Source organism: Vanessa atalanta, chromosome 7 (assembly GCF_905147765.1).
Source record: "Vanessa atalanta chromosome 7, ilVanAtal1.2, whole genome shotgun sequence".
Lineage (NCBI taxonomy): Eukaryota > Metazoa > Arthropoda > Insecta > Lepidoptera > Nymphalidae > Vanessa > Vanessa atalanta.
In genome coordinates, this window is record NC_061877.1 from 10,341,718 (window position 1) to 10,363,374 (window position 21,657).

A 21,657-nucleotide genomic window follows, 5' to 3' on the forward strand; every position below is an offset into this window, starting at 1 on the left:
TAGTAATTCCTTAATTAATTGGGGGCATTGCAGGTATTCTTTTTTTTTTTTTTTAAATGAATTTATTTATGTAAACATTAAAATTAATATAACAAAGACAAAAAATTGAAATAGAATCGATATACAATATTCTAGAATTCAAAATAGAAAATAAGGTCAAGGTATGTTAAATAGTATATTAAAAAATAGAACAGAAGTGATTCAAATTAAAATTAAGATGAAAATGGTATATATAGGCGCTCATCTTTAAATAATTTACATTAAAAGCGATAAGCTGTTAAGGATCTACACAAAATGAAGTCTCTACTTATGGTATGTGTTATATATAATATTTTAAAATATATAATTGCATCTTTAGTTTTACGATTAAAATATATTAATAAAAATAACTTGTATTGATATCACTTGATATAAATACAAGTTTGATTGTATCGGTTTTAATCCAATGAACAAATGTTTTGTGGACATTGAAACTATAAGTTTATGTTAAGTTACTTGGAAGTAATTTAAACAGATATTCTAAGTTAACTATATAATGTTCCCCCTGAGTAAGTTTGCTGCATTTACTTTGACAATCTTTGAACATTAGACAGTGTTTATATAGTTATAGTTAATGCTTGCAATTAACCTGATATTGTTGCTAATAAATAGTAGAAGGAATCAAATTTTAAGGGTAAATTAAATAAACATGAAATAATGTGTGATTTTTAAAATTAGTATTATTATACATTTATGTTTTGTAGGTCATTGGTCTGGTGGCAGTTGCCCTGGCAGCTGAAACCGATGTGTAAGTATTCCGTTTTGTTTTTTTTTTGTTTTTTTGTCAATAGAGAAATGTCAACTATAAACGTTTCGATTTTAGGACCAGGCCCGTATTCCAGTACATCACTACAGCCTCGCCGATAGTAACAACATATGATCCTTACCGGTACTACACCGGCAGGTATGTCAGGCCTACTGTCGCCTCCGCTGGTCGCTACGACCCTGGTCGCTACGACGCAGGACGCTACGACTCTGGTCGTTACGACCCCGGTAAATACGACCCTAGCAAATACGACAAATCAGGTCGTTACACTCCCGACAACACAGGATTGTACAAGTAAGTTTTAGTACTTTATTTGTAAATATTTTAATAAAAAAACCTACTTTTTTTAAAAACTTTCTAAAATATTTGAAAACAATTATAATATTTATATCATATTAATTATTGATGAAGTAAAACAAAGTTCCATGTCTACCTTTACGTTATTTGTTTTCTAGCGGCGACCGCGGCGATCGCGGCAGTGCTGGAGGTTTTTACAGTGGCTCTTTTGACAAAGGAGGCCCTGGTGGATTATATACCGGTGATAGCGATGGCCAAGGCTACACTGGTGCTAACGCGTAAGTTCGATCGAACATATAAATAGACAAATATTTTATTTTTTCTATAATTTAATTTATTTTTATTAGAGCGGCTTATCGTGAACCAATCACCACGAGCGCACCCGTGACCACGAGCGCTCCTGTGACAACAAGCGCACCTGTGACTACCAGCGCACCCGTGACTACTGAAGCACCTACAACCACAAGCGCACCCATAACTACAGCTGCTCCAACGACATCGGCTCCCACTACCATCAAATTTGTTAGCTCTACACCTTTATACGTTAAGCCCAAACCGACATTTGTTCCATACGTTCCAGCACCTATTGTTACGAAGTACAATCCTGATAATTATGATTACAAATACGGTATCATCCGTTGGGAAAGCGATGTCCTCCCAGAAGGTTATCATTACCTTTATGAGACTGAGAACAAAATCCTCGCGGAGGAAGCTGGTAAGATTGAGCAGATCGACAATACCAGCAGTGGAATGAGAGCTAAGGGTTTCTTCGAATATGTGGGACCTGATGGTGTCACCTACAGAGTAGACTACACCGCTGACGAGCGTGGTTTCTTACCCAGCGGCGCACATTTACCTTAATTAATATTTTGCTGTTAATGTTTTTCAAAATACTCATTGTTAAAATATTTTGAAATTTTTGTTTCAAAGTTATAAATATAGGTTTATAAATTAATAACGAATGCCTTATTATTTTCCCTTGACGTCATGGTTATATAGAACATGGTTAAAATGTTGGTCTAAATAAAATCGAATCAAAATATTTATTTATTCAAGTACGCTTCTAAATGCACTTTTGAATCGTCATGTCACAGTGTTGTAATTAATTCAAAGATACTACCGGTTTGGAAAGTATATTCTACAGAGAAGAACTGTTAAGAAACTCGGTAGTTAATCTTTTTCAGCATTTTAATTACAGAGTATGTCGAAAAGTACAATTAATTGAAAATCCATAAATACTAAGTCCATGGTTATTAACTTTAATGTAATCTTGTATTGTACTTAAAATAAGAGTCTTATTTATGAATGTTTTTGACATGAGCTTTAAAATACTTTAATAGGCCAAGTTAAAAATAGCTGTGGAATCTTATTATACAAACAAATACCGCGCCCCAGGAAGGATGTTAACTTAGCGAAGTCGGAAACTGGATGTTATTAGTTTAGTTTAGGTGTTAATAGTAATACTATAACAGTTTGATAAGATTTATTACTATAATATGGTAAATATTATAGAATAATGCGTCAATACTGTAAATAAAGGAGACTGACTAACTTGCACCAATGGAGAGCCTAAGAGATAAGGCAGATCCAGGTAAACCCAGGAGAGTTTTAAATCGTGAAGACAATAAATAATAAGGACACAAAGAAGCCACACATGCAAAATTTTGTAAACTTTGTTATGTTAGTAAAACAATTACGAATTTCGTTCTATAAATCGATGGAATAAGGTTTTTTAACATAAATATATTCTTTAAATTTAATCTCAAACATAAAACTCTCGTTAGCATTTATTGAATGTCAACCAGTGATAAATATTATCAGGACTTCCGCATTTTATTATGGCTTAATTTGTGGCCTGTGAAAAAGTCGAGATCGTAAATATTTAATAATCGATTTTGAATTATTCATCGATAGTAAATAAGAGCTTAGTATAAGTTAATGGGAGAACAGTATTCTTTGAAAAATATTAGTATATTGTAAGAATAAAAGGGTGCATTTAATTATGGATCAAGTGATTAATATTGGTTTTAAATGTCCCACTGGATTAGGGCCTTCTCTCATTCACTTATAAACAGAAATTCCGCACATGGCTATCGAGTTGCTTGCTCGGATTTAAGCCTAAAATCTGCGGTTAGGATTCATATGTTCTAGCTACTAGGCCACCTTTCTTTGGTTGTGTGTTTGTATAGTGTATGGGTCGATTAAACTATTTTTCGTCAACATGACTTTTCAAATAATATAATCGACTGAATTTACAATGAGCCGACATGGCCCAATGGTTAGAACGAGTGCATCTTAACCGATGATTTCGCATTCAAACCCAGGCAAGCACCACTGAATTTTCATGTGCTCAATTTGTGTTTATAATTCATCTCGTGCTCGGCGGTGAAGGAAAACATCGTGAGGAAACCTGCATGTGTCTAATTTCAACGAAATTCTGCTACATGTGTATTCCACCAAACCGCATGGGAGCAGCGTGGTGGAATATGCTCCAAATCTTCTCTGGCTTTAGCCCAGCAGTGGGAAATTTACAGGCTGTTAATGTAATGTAATGGATGAACAATGCTTCTTTTTTACACTTGCTTATACTTGTTTATTTAGGATACGGTACAATTGAAAAAAAGTATAAACAAACCAGATAAAAAATAAACAGTGGATATAATTTAAAAAAAAAACACAATAATAAAGAAATTCAGCTTCAAAAGCCAAATACATACTAGGCATTTTGTGGTCCATTAACATAATAATGACTTTTCCGACAAATAACTAATCTTGTGTAATTCACGAATAGTTATTCATGATACGATACTTTGTCTCTGTCACATCAAGTCGAGTTCAAGTCGGTCAAGTCGTTCAGAAGTTAAAAGATAAAGTTGAAATTAGCATAAGCATTAACATCTTTAGGTATTAAAGAACCTTGTACGCTTTTTCGAATTTAAAATATATTTTAAGACAGTATTTCAAATAAATGATATGACAATAAAAGACGTGATCAGACTTAGAAGAAACGTAATTGCTCTAATAGTATATAATTAATGAAATCAATAAACATATACTAAGGGAAATCTTAAGCATTTATGAATAAAGTTAAACACAATTAAACGAATCAAAATTAAAAAAAATAAGGCATTAATAGGCTACATTGGTTAATTAATCTACAGGCTAAATATTTATCCATGTAAGAACATATTTTATAAATTGATACATAAATTCATATTATTTACTTTTATTTATTTTCACTCATGTTATTATACATTTTGAAATATAAAATACAAAAAATATAAAATATATTTAAAAATATAAAATACAGAGGCCAACCAGTGGCGAGAACAGGGTCCAAGCCACCGGTGGTCAGGGCCCCAGAGAGAGGAACTTCCTCACAATACGTGCCGTGCCGAGGAGTACTGCCTTCTGCATCAGGCAATTGACCCCAACCCTATAGGTTTCTCATCGGGACAATCTTCTTGTAAAATAGATAGAAAAACAACACTATATTCAAGTAGCATTATAGGATAGAAACACTAAACACAATTTGTAACGAAACACTCAGCAAGGCAAGGACTGTATTGGACTGTATTGCTACAGTTTAATGTTCTGTACTGTAGCAATTGTTCGTACGCATGCCGACTACTTGCCGGTAGTCAGACTTCGCGCTACGCCACCTGTGTTTTGCTTTCAGGTTAAATTAATAATTTAAAATATACAGGTTGCTTAACAATATCTACATTCATAATAATTGAGGCAGTTCGGCCAACATCATCTACTACATCTACCAGAGTATCGTGTTACTAATCACAATTATAACACCATGTAAACTAATGACCATTTTAATTGAGATACTAATGGCGTCATCGCTCGCTACACTGCATTCTAATTTGCTACTGTTTAGCTCATTCTCTATCCTCAGTATTTCGGAAATCACTACTACGCTGTTGCTCAGCAAGCAATCATTTGGTTAGTAATTCTATAAAAGTCACGAAAATAATATATTCCACATATGAGAAGGAGAAAGATAATGACAGAGGAAGACTGAATAGGAAAGCGAGATAGAAAAGTCTGCATGGGTTTTTGCTCTCTGTATGAACACAGAATACATCAAAATATTAAGATAGAAGACCACCGTCTACGTGCCCTAGGCGACAGATAAGCCTTATCATACAACTTTTTTATGAGTTACACTCTATAGCTCATAAAAAGCATTATTATCATATTACCGTACAAGTAAGCGTTGAGTTAACGTAATACCGTACAAGTATTGTCTAAAATATATATATTTCGTGCATTATTTAAGAGCCTCTTGCTCATATGAGTAATATATCATTCTGGGTTCAAAACCCAAGTTGTGCGGATAAAATGTTATTTGGTTTTTCCGTCGAAAAAGTTCTTAGTAGCAGCTCGATTCTGGAGGTTGGAAGTATGTACACTCCCTCCATGTACCATGTATGTACCACCTTGGAAGTTGGTCCTGCGTCTGAAATCCAAATATGAGATTGAATAAACAAAGAAGGTCAATTGAATCGATTTAATAAAACAAAACATTTCGGGGTTCGGGTTTAAGTCTCTTCAATATTTTATAAGACTTAAATAAGATAAAATTATCTTTAGAAAATAAACTTGCAAGAAAAACCATAATTGCAAGTGTGAAATAACAGTAGAGGCTACGAGACTTCATGAAGTTCGCTGAATCCTTGACTCCGTTTACACATTAGCACTGAGTTGAAAATAATATATTCAAGAGTGAATTCAACCACCTGGAAACTTCAACTATGCATTGTGCATAGAAATCTTTTATAAAAAGAATGCTCTTATAAATTTGTTGACTCAATTTTGTATATACAAATGCGAAACATAAAGAATAATTCGTTAGTAAATCTATCAATTAATTAAAGTGAATTATACAAAATGAAAATGGAAACTAATTAGGATATCTATTAAAATAACTAAGTAGGTACATTGATGTCAAAATGACAAGGTCAGTGGTGTCTATGGCTTAGTTATCTGGGGGCGACTACAAGATTGATAGATGAGACGTCGGCTCGGGTAATAGTTTTTCTTTACCCAGATCACTGTAACCTCGTTTTACTTGACATCCACTTTTTATTTTTTAAAAGAACGAACAAAACGTTTCAATTTTTAACACGTCTCTCTCAAGAATCCAGGTCGACTCTATTGTAACTCTAAGCCATACATGTACGTGACAATACGCCGTTTCAGATAAATTTATACATAAAGTAAACAAAGTGCTATATTTTATTGCAGTCATTTCATCAATCTAATGGTTTTATAGTGTTTTTATATTGTACAAGAAAATAGTATTTTTACACAATACTTTAGCTCTTTTTAAGTAAATTAGGCTATGACTTCCTTCCCTTCCGAGGAGAAGATTTGAAGTTTATTTCACCACGCTGCTCTAATGCAAGCTGGTGGTAAAGGTCCTTCACCTCAGAGCAAGAGACGAATTTTAAACACCAATCACCACATCCTTATTCTAAGTCACGATTATTTTAATGTTCACTTTAATGTTAGCCGATTTTTATCGAATGAGTCGTTATCGGATTGTTAACATTCATATAAAAATGTTAGACTGTAAAAGGTTTCCGGGAAATAGCAGCTGTGCTAACCGAATGTTGAATAGAATCGAAATAATTCCGATCTCTCTTTCGTTTGCGTCACGTGTATGAAATCTGTTTGTATAAAGTCTCAGCTAAATTTACATATAAGAGCGATTTATGGGCACATTAAAATTCGCTTCCTGAGATATAATTAGCCACATAGGGAAATACGTTATGAAAATCTTGTATGAATTCTGTTCTCTCACGATTTTCCTGATATGGGAAACAAAACAAAATTGTTATCACAAAGTCCTCTTTCCATTGTCTCATAAGTTCACTAAGCATATAGCACAAAAATATTTTAATTCTTGATAATTTAAATTTTAAAAGACTGAGCGACATTTTTCCCTAAACTAATTTGTAATTACTGCGGTTTATTATATTTTTATAAAAATTTGAACATTACACTCAGTACAAATAGTTTTTTATTTATTGTGTCATATTAAGTAAAATTATTTATTAATAAGTGTTAAATTGAAGTGTATTTTATTTTATAACAAGTCTGTGCACTGTTTTGTGCACTTGTAATTCATGTTAGAAAAAATGAAAAGGAAGATATCCGTGGTTTATTCCTCAAATAATGTTTATGCACAAAATGATTAAATAAACAAACAATCCTAATTTCTAAAATCCGGCTCGAAGGACTAAGTATTTTTATTCGACAAGTCGTTATTAAAAATCACTTTCGACCTTCACAAAGAAAATCAAGTGGATATTATTTCCATATTTGTCTCACAAGCGATCGAGAAATGATCGAATGGCAAATACACTAAACCTCTATTCGACTGGATTATCCGTGAACATAACCCTAACGTTATTACGAGTTTGTGACGTATATTTTTTAAACATATACACAGACTATATGGCGTATAGGTTCTAAAATGAAATATGTTGGTGGTTTATGCGTGAAACATCAAACAAACAAAACCCACCTTTTTATATTATTATTACTACAATATAATAAGATATACAGTATAAGTAGAATTTGAAATTGACATGCGCCCCAGTAATGTTAAACACGTTAATTCAAACAAATCTTCAGAGCTAAACAAAATCAGTATATCTACTAAGCCTTAATTACGTAGAAGCTACGTTTAGATTTTACTTACGTCTTTGTTATATTAAGAACACAATCAAGGAAGTCATTACATAAATATTACTGTTTATTCGCGTGGAAAATTTCTTTATGTCAATCCTATATATATTTACTTCGATTCTTTCTTTACTTGGTGGTAGGGCTTTGTACAAGCCCGTCTGGGTAGGTACCACCCACTCATCAAATATTCTACCGCCAACAGCAGTACTCAGTATTGTTGTGTTCCGGTTTGAAGGGTGAGTGAGCCAATGTAGCTGAATGTACAAAGGACATAACATCTTAGTTCCAAAAGTTAGTGGTGGATTGGCGATGTAAGTTATGGTTAATATTTCTTACATCGCCATTGTCTATGGACGATGGTGACCACTTACCATCAGTTGGCCCATTTGCTCGTCCGCCATCTCATATCATAAAAAAAATATATCGTAATAAAATTAAGTCTACATCAAAGGCTCTATATAGATAAAAGAAAAATATAGATTATTTATTTAGATAATCGATAACATTTTTATAAGCAAAGTATATGTTTCTTGGAAAACTAATAAATTTAAATGTAATGTTAGTAAAAACTTTACACAATTGAGCTTAACAACTAGACGTAAGCCTCTTATACATTGTACGATGAAATTGTACTTAAGTATTTTATGTGTCTACCACTAGTTTCAATCCGCGGATTCGCCAACGTGTAGGGGAATATTTTTCCAGCATTAAAAGTTTTCTATGTGCTATTCTAGACTATAATTTATCTTTGCGCCCATTCAGATCCGGTCAGCTTTTCTAGTGTGATTGTATAACATCTAAACTGTCGCAATTTATAATGTTGAAATCAAAATCAAAATATACTTTATTCAAGTAGGCTTTCACAAGCACTGTTGAATCGTCATTTAACAAGCTATATTAAGTGAAGCTACCACCGATTCCGAATGCAGATTCTTCCGAGATTAACCGGCAAGAAACTCAGTAGTTACTGTATAGTCTATATAATCTTGTATTGAATAATATGCCTTCTTTACCAATGTATTGGTAAGTGTTATGGAATGATTACTTAGATAAATATATCAATATTACTCACACTGCGCACAGTCTAAACAACAATAAAGTATGTTATTTTAAACAATACTTAAAAAGTATTAATTCAATCAAATTTTTTATCCTACCCTTTTTATTCCTCAAATAATGTTTATGCACAAAATGATTAAATAAACATACAAAATTTTCGTTTGCGGACCAATCGGAGTGATTGCTAAAGTAATAACATTTAATGCAAGACATTTTGACATAAACGTCGCAAGAAGAGGCAGCGATCTTGGTTCACTACACATGCCAGAGACTTGGCATCAAATGTGACAGCGAGCGGATTGCCTTACGAAGCAGTTCCAACGAATAAATTTAAAAAGAAAGTCATACTAATGCGTCTACATATTACTGGTTTTAAGGAAATACGAGATTTTTTATAATAATAATATGAATTACATGCGAACGAAACCGTAATAAAAAATAAGTTTCAAGTTCGTGTTAAGTAAGTATTTATACATAATTTTATGAAAATAAAGGTTACAAATTATCATTCAATATTAAAATATAATATATAAATAATACAATTACATCAAAAGTGATTTGTATGTATGTGTAAATTAATCAATTTCACATTGTATAATGAATTAATTCCCTTTGTTCACCCTCTTAGCGACACCACGTAATGTCATATCCAGATAAAATTTTAATTAAGGAATCACTAAGTTCGTTGAAAGTGAGGCTTAGTACGCGAAGCACCTCTGTATCTTGATACTTTGAATTAAAATGAAGTTCATTAGTGCCTGCCATTCATTTGTCTGAAGGAAAATTCTGTTGAATTCAAGTGCGACTTAAATAATACCTTTTTTAGCTCTTATGACATACATTTTGTACATTAATATAATTTGACAAATGCTTTTATTGGCTAAATATATTGATACTGTATTTCATGAATATAAATCAGATTTGAATAAATTTGCTCAGCGAAGTGAACGTAGTCAAAGGAAGGAGCAGATGGATTAAATATATTGGATCGGCTAATATGCTGATCGCCGTTACCTTCAAATGGTTCTATTCAATTTGATTTCAATTAAATTCGTCGATTGTAATCCGCCTACACCGAATAATATTACTGTTATAGTATTAAGGAAATGAATTAACAATTATAATAGGTTAAACATCTAAACAATGACTTCAATCGATTAAACAGTACTGCGTTCAATTAGGTCAAGTTTCGCTATAGAGTTGGTGGTAGTCGGCACGACGGGGTATCTCGATGTTCGACACTGTTAATATTGTCAAAATAAAAAATCAAAATTAAAATATTCTACATTTAAGTAGGCTCATAAAAGCATTATTGAATCGTCGTGTTACAGTGTCGAATTTAATGTTAATTTACCTTTGTTTGTGATGTGAAGAATTATATTTACAACTAGTCGTGTACCTAGCGGGACTATCGTTATATATATAACATCGAAAAACGGTGAACTTCTACACTTTCATTCAACTTTCATCCTTCTAGAGTGTTTATTTTTAAAACAGTGTAAAAATCATACTTTATTGACAAAATAGTAGCCCAAACACCAATTTCTATATTTTCTACTTTCAAAAATAACGAAATACCGTGTAAACTTGAATCCCAATTTTTATCCTCTTATTACATACGTTTTCAAATAGCGTTGAATAACTGTAATAATAACGAGATCGTTGTCTTCAATATAAACACCTCTTCCTTTTAACGTGAATTGAAGTCAATAGAAGGACGAAGTAGGTCAAGTGTGTCCAGAAATACAGTTATATTCTCTATTTCTTCACTCTCATCATCCAATCGGAGAACGATCCGACACACTTGCAGAGAGTTCGGGCGCAGGACCTTTGATTTGACGTGCTTTAAGGGGACGGAAGTGTAAACATTGCCAACTTACAAACTACAGCAAACGTGCCGTGAGAATTTAAAATATGTTTAAACAATAATAATGATGTTTTTTGACCAAGCATAAGAACAGAAAAAACGTATATTTACCAAACCAAAAATATTGGCTATTTACCTAAAATATATAATAAAAGTAAAACAATTAAATCAAAATAATTATTTCTAATGACAACATAAATAGAACAAAAAAAGGAAAACTATATTTATAAATGAAGACTAAACAACTTTTAATAGCTGCGTTAAGACGAAAACGTAATGCAAAATCTTTTGATCTACATATATAATATACAGACCGTTATATTCCCGAAGATGCGCCCCACTATTTTCCGAAAGGAGAAGCGCGGGGTATGGCTCAACACGAACGTTAGTCTCAAGTCGACAACGACTCGGCTTTCATGGTGCGTTTAATTTAGGTTGTCGTGTTGAGTCGGAAAAGTTGCTCTACATTATATTGTTTTAATTTTTTTTACCAATTGTCATAAGTAGTTTAAGGACAAAGTTACTTTTCAGTTTACCATAACTTTTGTTTGGAGGAAACACCTTCCAAATCCATGAAGTTAGAAATGTATAATTGGCTTATCACCAAGACCAAAAAGTAATCGAAAATATAATATAACATACTACAATATCTCCTTTTTAAATGACGCTTTTTATTAAATAAATGGTGGCGTTTACATATGTACAATAAATCTCAAAACGTTGAAAAAAAAGAAGGCAAATATTCGAAATAACTTTTTTTGTTAAATTTTAGTTTTACTATAAAAGTTTAATTATTTTAAAGTTATTTGAACTGTTTTTTTTTTATAAGTCAAGGACAAAAGGCTTATAGAAAAAGCATTAGGTCTGACGCAAATATAAGTCTGATTTATATAACATTACTAAGTAAGTGTAATTAATTTTTTTTTTATAAAATCTATGTAGTACATGAATTATTGTTATATATATATTCTGGTATAATTCAATGTTATTATAAATTCAGTCTCGAGTCTCAAGCCAGTCGGGATTAAATTATAAATAAAAATATGTACTTATAGATAAAAAATAATATTATAGAATATTGCACACTTAATATGTAACATCTTTATTTGAAATCGGCTATATGTAACAGATATAAATTTTCAGTTAACTATAAATCTCTTCTATCATTTAGCTTAGTGTGCGTGCGCCCTGTAGATACTCTGAGCGTAGCAATAGAAATCACGCTCTAGTAGTTTACACTGCAACCTTACACTGCAGTCTGTAGCGATTCGGAAAAAGATTGGGACGCGTCATAGTGGATTGAACGAATATAAATATGTCCTGGAACTAATGTTATAAATAGTTCGGAGGGCTCTTTTCTGTAGGATTAATACAATTTCAATGTCTGCGGCATTACTCCATATCAACATTCCATATAACATAATATCTGTTCTTGCCGAGTCAAACAAAGTAGACCTTTTGTTTATATATTTTTTTGTTATTTTTATTAAGCTTCGTCCGAGGAAAATCATTTTAATGAAACCTATCAACGTGAAATCCCCAAGTGATGGTGATTGAGGTTGTCTTTGAATTCAATCAGTAACTTAACAGAATTTCTCCATTAAAAAAATTTGAAGATACCTTTTATATTTTTATGAAGCGAAAGACGGCATAAATTATTATTAAAGTGACAGTAATTTTGCCATATTAACAAATACACGCGTCGTGTCGCATTACAACAGGATTGTATTCGCTTTTATCGCTTCACTATAATGTTCCACGCGCTCCACCTGTCTTTTGTCTTTTCACCAGAGCGTATAGTCTACATAATAAAAAACACGAACTAGTGTAGGAATATTGTATTATATAATAATAAAGGTAAACCTTTTATCGAAGTCTCAGCACCAAATAACATGAGTGGCACGTGTTATCCTAATCATCTAAAGGTTGGGTACAATTGCTTTTGCATTGAAGAAATTTCACATATTCAACATTCGCGATGATCCTAACTGGAATCATTCTATCGCATTTTTATTTTGTTCGATTTTATTGCGACGTACTATAGTCATATTTTTATTTATATCTAATCAGACTTGATGGAGGTTGTCAGGCTGGTGAATGGGCCGTCCGATGGTAATTGTTCACCACTACCCATAAAAATAGGCACTTTAAGAAATATTAATTAATGAATCAGCCTTTATATGGGAACTAATAGGCTATTATGACTGCAAGTACACTAGCTCACTCACCATTCAGCTGGAACACAACAACAACAACAAATATTATTGTTTGGCCGTATAAATACTAGGTGGTACTTATCCAGTCGGGGTCAGATTGTGTACAAAGCCTTACTACGAAATACTGTTACGTTTCAAATATTTTCACGTTATGACGGAACGCAATTGTTTCCTTGTAAAGAATTGATATCTATATAAATGTATAAAGCAGCGTTCCTTTGAAGATGACTAATCTCTCAAGCTAATGGACTTTTGTTTATATTGGACTATGCGATTATGTTACTAGAGAACAAAGCTAATTCCGTTCGGACGTTGCGACTGATAAATATTAACGGATAGTTCGGAAAAGTACCGAGTCGATAACGCTCTATAAAATTTTAATCTATATTTATATAGATAAAATCGTTAAAATAGTAGAACAGTTAAATTAAATTAAAATAGTAAAATAATAAAATTGTTGAGCAGAGATTTTACCTTAGTTCGGCTTGTTTAATTCTTTTTTGAAACCAGATCTTTTTAAGGAATCTGCGCAATTAGGTGAAGTTCAAGCGACAACACGGATCCACTCGTACAGTCAATAACACCTGCGATATCAACAATAAATAGATTTCAGATAAACTTCGCCGCATAGATGTGGCTGTAGTTTTACAGATGATCCTGTATCAAGGACGTTTTGCTGCGGTTGGTCGCACATGTGTGATCGATCCTTTAATGGTTAAAGGGCAGTCGTATCTTATATTGGCTGGCGACTGTCAAGGTGAAGTTTGAAATTATTTTGCCGACGTTTCGTCTTTTTATTAGGGACGACCAAGTGTATCGTAAAATAAGGTTTACGGTAAAAGGTTTCATACGTTGTTTTACGTTTATTGTGCAATAAATTCATAGACATTAGTATTATATTGTACTATATTAATATTTTGTCGGTGCCTAAATTTCCAAGATGGCAACATTGAAAAAAAAATCGATCATAAGTAATTGTTGTATGTACCGGAATTTCTGTTATATAAGTTGAATAATTTACTACTATTTAATTGCTTTATGTTTTAATTTATTTACCAATTTAGTAAATATATACATTCAACTTATTTCAGATAAAGATTTATATATATTATATAATTGTATAGATAGAAGCATTTCGTAATTTTTGCCGTTTGAAATATGACAAGCGAGAATTTCATGTTCTCATATAAATAGCAAATAATTACGTTAAACTATACCTTAATACTGTTATTTTGTTATAAAGGTATTGTTATTGTTTTAACAGTTATGTAATATTATATATGATAACAATTGTAGGCTACGCATATTGTTTGCAAACATTCAATGATATTTTCGAAACATGCCATAAGGCTCTGTTCTTTATATTATATTAATCAAAAATCGAGTAATCTTCCAGAAGTGAAACTTTATTCGTATAAAAAATAATATTTGTTTACAAAAGCAAAGAACACATAAAAAATAAAAGTTGTAGAAATTTTTACACACACAGTTGGGATAAGGCCTCCTCTCCCTTTTGAGAAGGTTAGGAACTTATGTGTGTCCAATGATTTGGTGACACATGTCATAAAATTTCATTGAAATTCGACACCTGCAGTTTTTCACGATGTTTTCCCTAAATACCTAGCACTAGATGAATTATAAACACAAAGTAATCATAAAATTCGGCTCTAATTTAATTAAATAACGTCTAACTTGATTTATTGCACTAAGGTTTATCTATTTATTAAAAGTCGTTAAAACAAATCCTTGTAATATAAGTTTATCTTGCTTATTTAATTTAATATTAACATTTATTTGTCGTGAGGCGTAAAATGTCACGAGTCACTGAGTCGTTCGAGCAGCGCAAACAAATTTCCTAATTAATTAAATGCTTATGTACTCATATTCGTTTAGAAATTTAGATTTTAAAAATAGAACACACAAATATAGCGTTGATATTAAAGAGTATTAACTAATTAGGGAGACGTGAATGGTCATTTGTCGATGTAAATACGGCTATTTACAAACTTTAAGAAAATAACGAAAGAAAAGTCAAGGATAACATTTCCACTCGGTTTTTTTACATTTTTTTCTTTTATTTTGTCTGTTTTTCTTGAACGGCTCAAATTATATTGAAGATTGTGTTAACGGTGTTGAATGTAAAGCTTCCATATATTTAAACATTATTTGTAAATAAGTAAAACTAAGCTGAGAATTTATTACATATACAAGGCAACACTTGAAGGATAAAGCAAGTTATTTGGACAGTAATCCCTCCCGACTCTTCACTATATTTAGTTATGGCCAACACAAGTCAAATATTGCCAAGTGTAAGGCACAATCTTATTTACAAACGTTTGATTTATTCGATAAGTACTAGACTCAAATAGGGATTCGATTATGTATTTGGGATATTTTTAGATAGGTTATATAAACCTTTGGGTTGTACAAAAATAAAAAATTGTCAATAATAAACAATCAACTTAAAAATATTGCCTGAACTTACGCGTCAAACAAAAACTTAATGACCCATACCAATTAAATTGAATTGGGGCCAATTTGGAGCTATAATGAACCCAATGAAAAAACATCATCAAAATCAGATTATAGCAAAGATGGTATGTTCTATTTTAGGTGGCAAGTTATAGTCAGCAAACATTGGCGTCGGTTAGAAACAGCCGAACAACAAGCTGAAGTTTACGTTAAATACAATATGTTTGTAAAATAAATGATAGCGCCAATTAGACCGTTTTATAGACAATACAGATATCGAGTCGACCAAACGTGTCATCTTTCTGTCGCAGACTGAAGTCCTACGGCAAATCTATGCTGCGATCAATAACTTCAAAGAAAAATTTATATTATTTTTAATAGATTATCAAGCACTCATTACTAATTTTAAATTAATTTAGTAATTGTTATATGGCGATTATTGGTTCTGCAATATTTTTATGAATGTGCCGGTATTATATTCCGGATGAATTAGAAACACAAGCGAACTAACATCTCGCAGCGTATTGACAGGGGCAGATTTGATACCCAGGGTGCACTGGGCCTAATAGTGCCCCTGTCTATGGGTGAAGCTGACAATTTATCAGGTGACCAATATACTAGCTTTCCTAAAATAAAATCAACGAAGATTTTAATTATTTGTATAAATGTCATACGATTTTATTCAAAAGATAAATACTTGTTTCATTTCAAATTATGTATTAATAGCGTGAACAAAAAATAAACATGTGGAATAAACAAGGTACATGTAAAATAAAATGCTTAAAGAATAATTGCACATTTACTTCTTTTTAATTTTTTGATAAGCAATTTAAAAGAAAGTAATCGTTGGTTAAACATCTTGTTTATATTATCTGTGAACTTTACTGAGTTTTATGAGTACACACGAGTACGCTTTGATTCGATAATCGATTCACATAACAGTCTTTATAGTTTTTAAATAAATGTTTATAAATAATGATATTCTATAACATTTTTAAATGAATCGTTTTCATTAAAGTACAAATGTTTTATTTATCACATATATCATTGAATATCGAATATACGATCTTAGTGTAAACAGTTTAAAAGGGTTTCAATAAAAATATATATCTATTCCAAATAAAATCGTAAGAAAAATAAGCTTGATTTATGATAATTTTAGAGAGCTAGTCTGTGTGAATGAAATCTTGTTTTCCATATAGAATAATTTCATCGCGGAAGAATCTATACATATAAATTTTGTTATCAGTTTGTGTGTGTATCGCTGTCAACTGACATCATGACACATGTGCTCATTGACATTTTAAGATGACATGGGATAACCTCTCGTTATGTGAAGGGTTTAAATCGAATGCACGAAGCAGCATATTAGGTGGATATGTTGTAACATTTTCGATATACCTAACCTAATAAGAATCAGATTGAGATTTCGTTCAAGCGGAATAAATACTTCTATTACAACTTTTTTATTTAGTTTTTAAGTTAAGTTTAAGCGCTTTAGTCGTAAATAAGCTATTATTTTCGCCATTATAATATTAGATATACAACATAAATTACCACACACACAGGTAGAGATATAGTATATTTGGTTTTTCATTGGGATAAATGTAAAGATTCTCAGATGATAGTAATAAAATTATATCATTCTTTGTACTATTACGATCTGACGTGGTGCAAGCTCTAAAAATAAGGCTTTAAAAAATGTTTAATTGCTTAGGTATATATATATATATATATAAGCATTTTTTGTTTTGTTTTCTTAAAAGATGACAAAGATATTAAATAAATACCTAATCGAAATAATCTCTTTTAATAATTGTTTATTTATAAAATGTAATAAAACCGCGTGTTTAGTAGTAAGCTATGGAATAAAAAAGAAATTTACGTATTGCAATATGCAATTTGTTTGCACTCACATTGAAAGAGTTAAGAGCTTTTCAAGAAAAAGATGAATGGAAATATAGTAAAAGCTTAAAATTTAAATTTTATTTCGTTTTTCATTCTGTCGAAAAGCTCTACGAAAATAATGACACCATGTGAAAGTTAAAATACCTAATTCATCGCTATTATGAATTAGAAATGGAATACTTATTTATCGAGTATTATTATATCTGTATATGTAGTATTGGCCGACTTCGAATCCCGAATCGGAATAGTTATATTTATTTATTTTTTAACGAGTTTTCGATAGAAGTTGGGAGCTAGGAAGTTAACTTTGTCATCATCGGTTGCATGAGATTGCTTATCAGACTGTGAGTGTGTGGGAATAGATGAAGTGTTTTCGGCGGGTGGGCACAGTTGTCAACTATCAATAACGACTTTGACGGCCTATCTTATAAAAATCTATTTTTTGTGGTACCGTCGTTACTTCTGATTTCCATAACACAAGTGCTTTAGCTACTTACATTGGGATCAGAGTATGTGTGTATGTGATGTTGTCTAATATATATTTATTTATTTATCTATGAACCTTTTATAAAAGACTATGATCAGATTCAGGTCTAATAATAATAATCGATCACTTTACCACGATCACCTGTACAAACGTCCAACGTATAAATGCCTATCGGATCTTATTGTTGAAATAATAATAAATAAGTTTTTAACATAAAATTGACAAGTTTTCTTATTGCGTTTGCTTCAAGAAAAAATACACTTAGTAACTTATTTCTGCTTGCCTAGATTCTTAAGTAGTCTTTTGTTAGCTTAATTTATTCTATCTAGAACTGACCTTGGCTCAAACCAGCCGTCGATGAATATTTATTGTATTTATAGATTTATGACAGTGATATTTTGATACGTATCGCAGTAACAGCGTCGACCCATGTCTACGGTGCGGCACCGTTTGCCGTGCAACGGTACGGCACCGCCACCGGCAGATGGCGCGGCGCCGTGCCGCGCCACAGCGTCGTGTGTACCGTACCGTATACATGGGTCCACGCCCTAAGTCGCTTGTCAACGCATTATTGCATATGCATTAACTTCAGACAAGGATTTAAAGGTCTGGAGGCCCTGGAGCCACAAATAAGTTGAAGCCCTAGAGAAACAGAGGCGTGGAGACCCTAATAATTATATTATGAATTAATTAGAATATTTTAATTTCAATCAGTAGGCTATAATTTATGTACTTTTATCGGTAACTTTTAAAAGAGTAATTAGTAATATTATTAAAATTTGACTATATATAGATATTTGTTAACTCGTCGGAATATTTTGTGGGGGCCTAGGGCAGTAGCCCCGGTTGCCCTCCCCTAAATCCGAAACTGATTAAATTGTAAATATACACGCAACACACCATGTGATTCAATTCTTTTGAATAGTTTAATAAGCAACTACATCGTGTGTCATGCAAAATAACGTGACACACAGACACGAATAAGTATATTTAAATTACAACTATTGTATTTTACTTAATAAAAAAAAACATGTTGAGTTCTCCTACCAGTAAAACATAAATTGACATTATTAAAAAAAAATGTCTTATTTATTTTACCGCGTTACGATACTTACGGCTATAATACGTTACATTTTTATTAAAATTATAATACCAAAGCTTTTTTTTATGGCATAGGTTGGCGGACGAGCATATAGACCACCTGATGGTAAGTGGCAACCACCACCCATAGACAACGGCGCTGTAAGAAATATTAACCATTCCTTACATCGAAAATGCCCCACCAACATTGTCACCAAGTTTTTATGTCCTTTGTGCCTGTAGTTACACTGACTCACTCACCTTTCAAACGGGAACACAACAATACTGAGTACTGTTATTTGACGTTAGAATATTTGATGAGTGAGTGGTACCTACCCAGACGGGCTTGCACAAAGTCTTATCACCAAGTAAAATATCACCCTATTAAAAAAAGATTATATAAAATAATAATAAAGAAAAACTAATTTTCTACCTTATTGCTTATACATTAAAATATGCGATTTAAAAATTAACACATTAATTTACGTCTTTTCTAATCTTTGCAGCACGAATTATTTGCTCGGGACTTATTTACAACTAGCGAAAAAACTTATTCATTTAGAAATTGAGATAATTTCCAAGCCAGTCAAAGTGTGACCCAAGAGTTGAGTTGGCTGTATGTGGAAATAGTTGATATATTAACTAACATTGAAATAATTATCTATAAATATCTTAACCTAATTAAGCTAATTAGTGTAAGAACAGAAACATAATTATAACGTTGAATGGCTAAGTTGGTTCAATGGTTGCGAGAATTAATATATATACGGGGTCGGTCGTGAACTTGACGAATCGTTTACTAGTTAACTATTAAGTACTTATTAACTACAGTGGGTTTTAAAATAAGTTTAACAACCCGGTCTTGTATCGGGAATAAAATTGCAAAACCTGAAGATATTATAACTAACTACTGAGTTTTTTTGTCGATTCTTCTCGGTATTTACATTACAAACCGTTAGAATGTTGACAAATGTAAATTAAAACGTGCTTGAAATATTCCTTACTTAGGATATGAGGTACTCGCCAGGACGACTAATATACCGGAATATCCACTAAAAAACTAGCGGTACTTGCTACTGTGACGTTCAAGATTACCACACAGAAATATAAGGGTTGTCGTGATTTTCGTAACGTGCTTCTTGCATAAAACAGACACTTCAATTTCATTTATTTGTATAGATCAATCTGCTATTAAACAAACTGTTTATTTAATGTCAAAACTGAATGTAATAATGTAGTAAATGTTTATAGAATTATAAATTCAGATTAATTACGATTAATACACAAACTGTTGCATGGTTGAAGTTGAATTTGGAACGAACTGTTGTAGCAGTGCAAGGAGATAAACGAGAATATAATTGCTCGTGGCGATCACAAATCTTACATTCATAAATCGAAACCCGGATCTTGATCGTATTCTAAACATAAGTGTTATTTGTTTTACAGATTATGTATTCGTATAGTACATTCGATATAACCACTGGGTTATATCGAATGTACTATACGAATACATAATGACCACTGGGTCACAATGTCGGTCTAAGCCAAAGGTGTGGATACGAACTCGGGAGTTTTTTGTCTGCACCGCTGAAATTGTATTCATAATTCATCTAGTTTGGTGGGAGAAATGATCGTTTGTTAGATGTGTAGAACCCGTATCGGAGTAGCGTGGTAAAGTAAGATTAAAATATCCTTTCAAAAGGAGAGGAATCGTTAGCCAAGCTGTTGTATATTTATTGGCTGTTTTTACCTACGTGTACAATCTTTAAATCGTATAATTGGGCTCGAAGGTCGAACTAAATTAATAAAAGTGCTTCATTCCATAGTATAAAACAAAGTCGCTTACCGCTGTCTGTCTATCCCTGTGTATGCTTAGATCTTTAAAATTACACATCGGATTTTGATGCGGTTTTTAATAGATAGAATGATTAAAGAGGAAGTTTTATATGAATAATACAGGCAATGTAAGAGCTATTATCAATTCTTTAAATCTGTGAACTGAGACGTTACATCCGTTTCGCCTGTAATTATAATTGCTCACCTAATTTTCAAATCGAAACATTATAATAATAAGTAGTGCGTTTGGTGATAGAGTATATGTTGCATATTTGGTGAGTGAGCGGTTTCCAGACGTTCTTGCACAAAGACCTTTATCTGGCTCAATTCATATTATCTTCTTCGCCGTCCATTGGCATTATTTTCTGTATTAAATTAATGATTTTGTATTGAATCAAATCGATTGTAGTCTTGTAAAATTTTATTTAATATTATTTCTCTTAAAACGATACAAACAAATTGTAACCTGGAACGGATAGATATGAATAATTTATAACATCCAATATCGTCTTGCACTGAGAAAGATCACGTCCTGCGTGTGTGCAACTTTCGTTACGATATTTGATTGCATTTTTATAATACTGTATAGACTTATTTATTCACGGTCCGTCACGTCCCTCCACGTTAAATTATCGGCGTTCATCATTAGTGACGCCAATGCTGAGTATGCCTGAGACGAATAACGTAGGAATAAAGATAGCAATAAATGGAAAAATTTGATCATATGTTTGTACCTTTCTTTTTAAGTTTTATGAGTAGTTTAACTGTTCATTTTAAATATTACTTTTATACGGTTTAGGGAGCGTTCAAGTATTACGTAACGCAATTTTTGATGATTTTTGACCCCCCTTCCTCCCCTTTTAACGCACCGTAACGTTTTTTTCTGTACAATATATATTTTTTTAATTTTAGGCAATGCAAT

At 32.1% G+C, this 21,657-nt stretch overlaps 1 protein-coding gene across 1 annotated transcript; it reads left to right on the forward strand.

Moving 5' to 3' along the window:
* The first annotated feature begins 294 nt into the window (after positions 1-294).
* Positions 295-2,054, forward strand: LOC125065212 (larval cuticle protein LCP-30-like). The gene is made up of 5 exons (XM_047672715.1): positions 295-312; positions 744-787; positions 863-1,099; positions 1,261-1,380; positions 1,450-2,054. Exons 1-5 carry the CDS (start codon positions 295-297, stop codon positions 1,961-1,963), a joined length of 933 nt encoding a protein of 310 aa, XP_047528671.1. The 3' UTR covers positions 1,964-2,054.
* Positions 2,055-21,657: the final 19,603 nt, after the last annotated feature.

Coding starts and splice junctions, on each gene's coding strand:
- LOC125065212 (XM_047672715.1), top strand. Junction 788..862: donor CTGGCAGCTGAAACCGATGT/GTAAGTATTCCG, acceptor TTTCGATTTTAG/GACCAGGCCCGTATTCCAGT. Junction 1,381..1,449: donor GGCTACACTGGTGCTAACGC/GTAAGTTCGATC, acceptor TATTTTTATTAG/AGCGGCTTATCGTGAACCAA.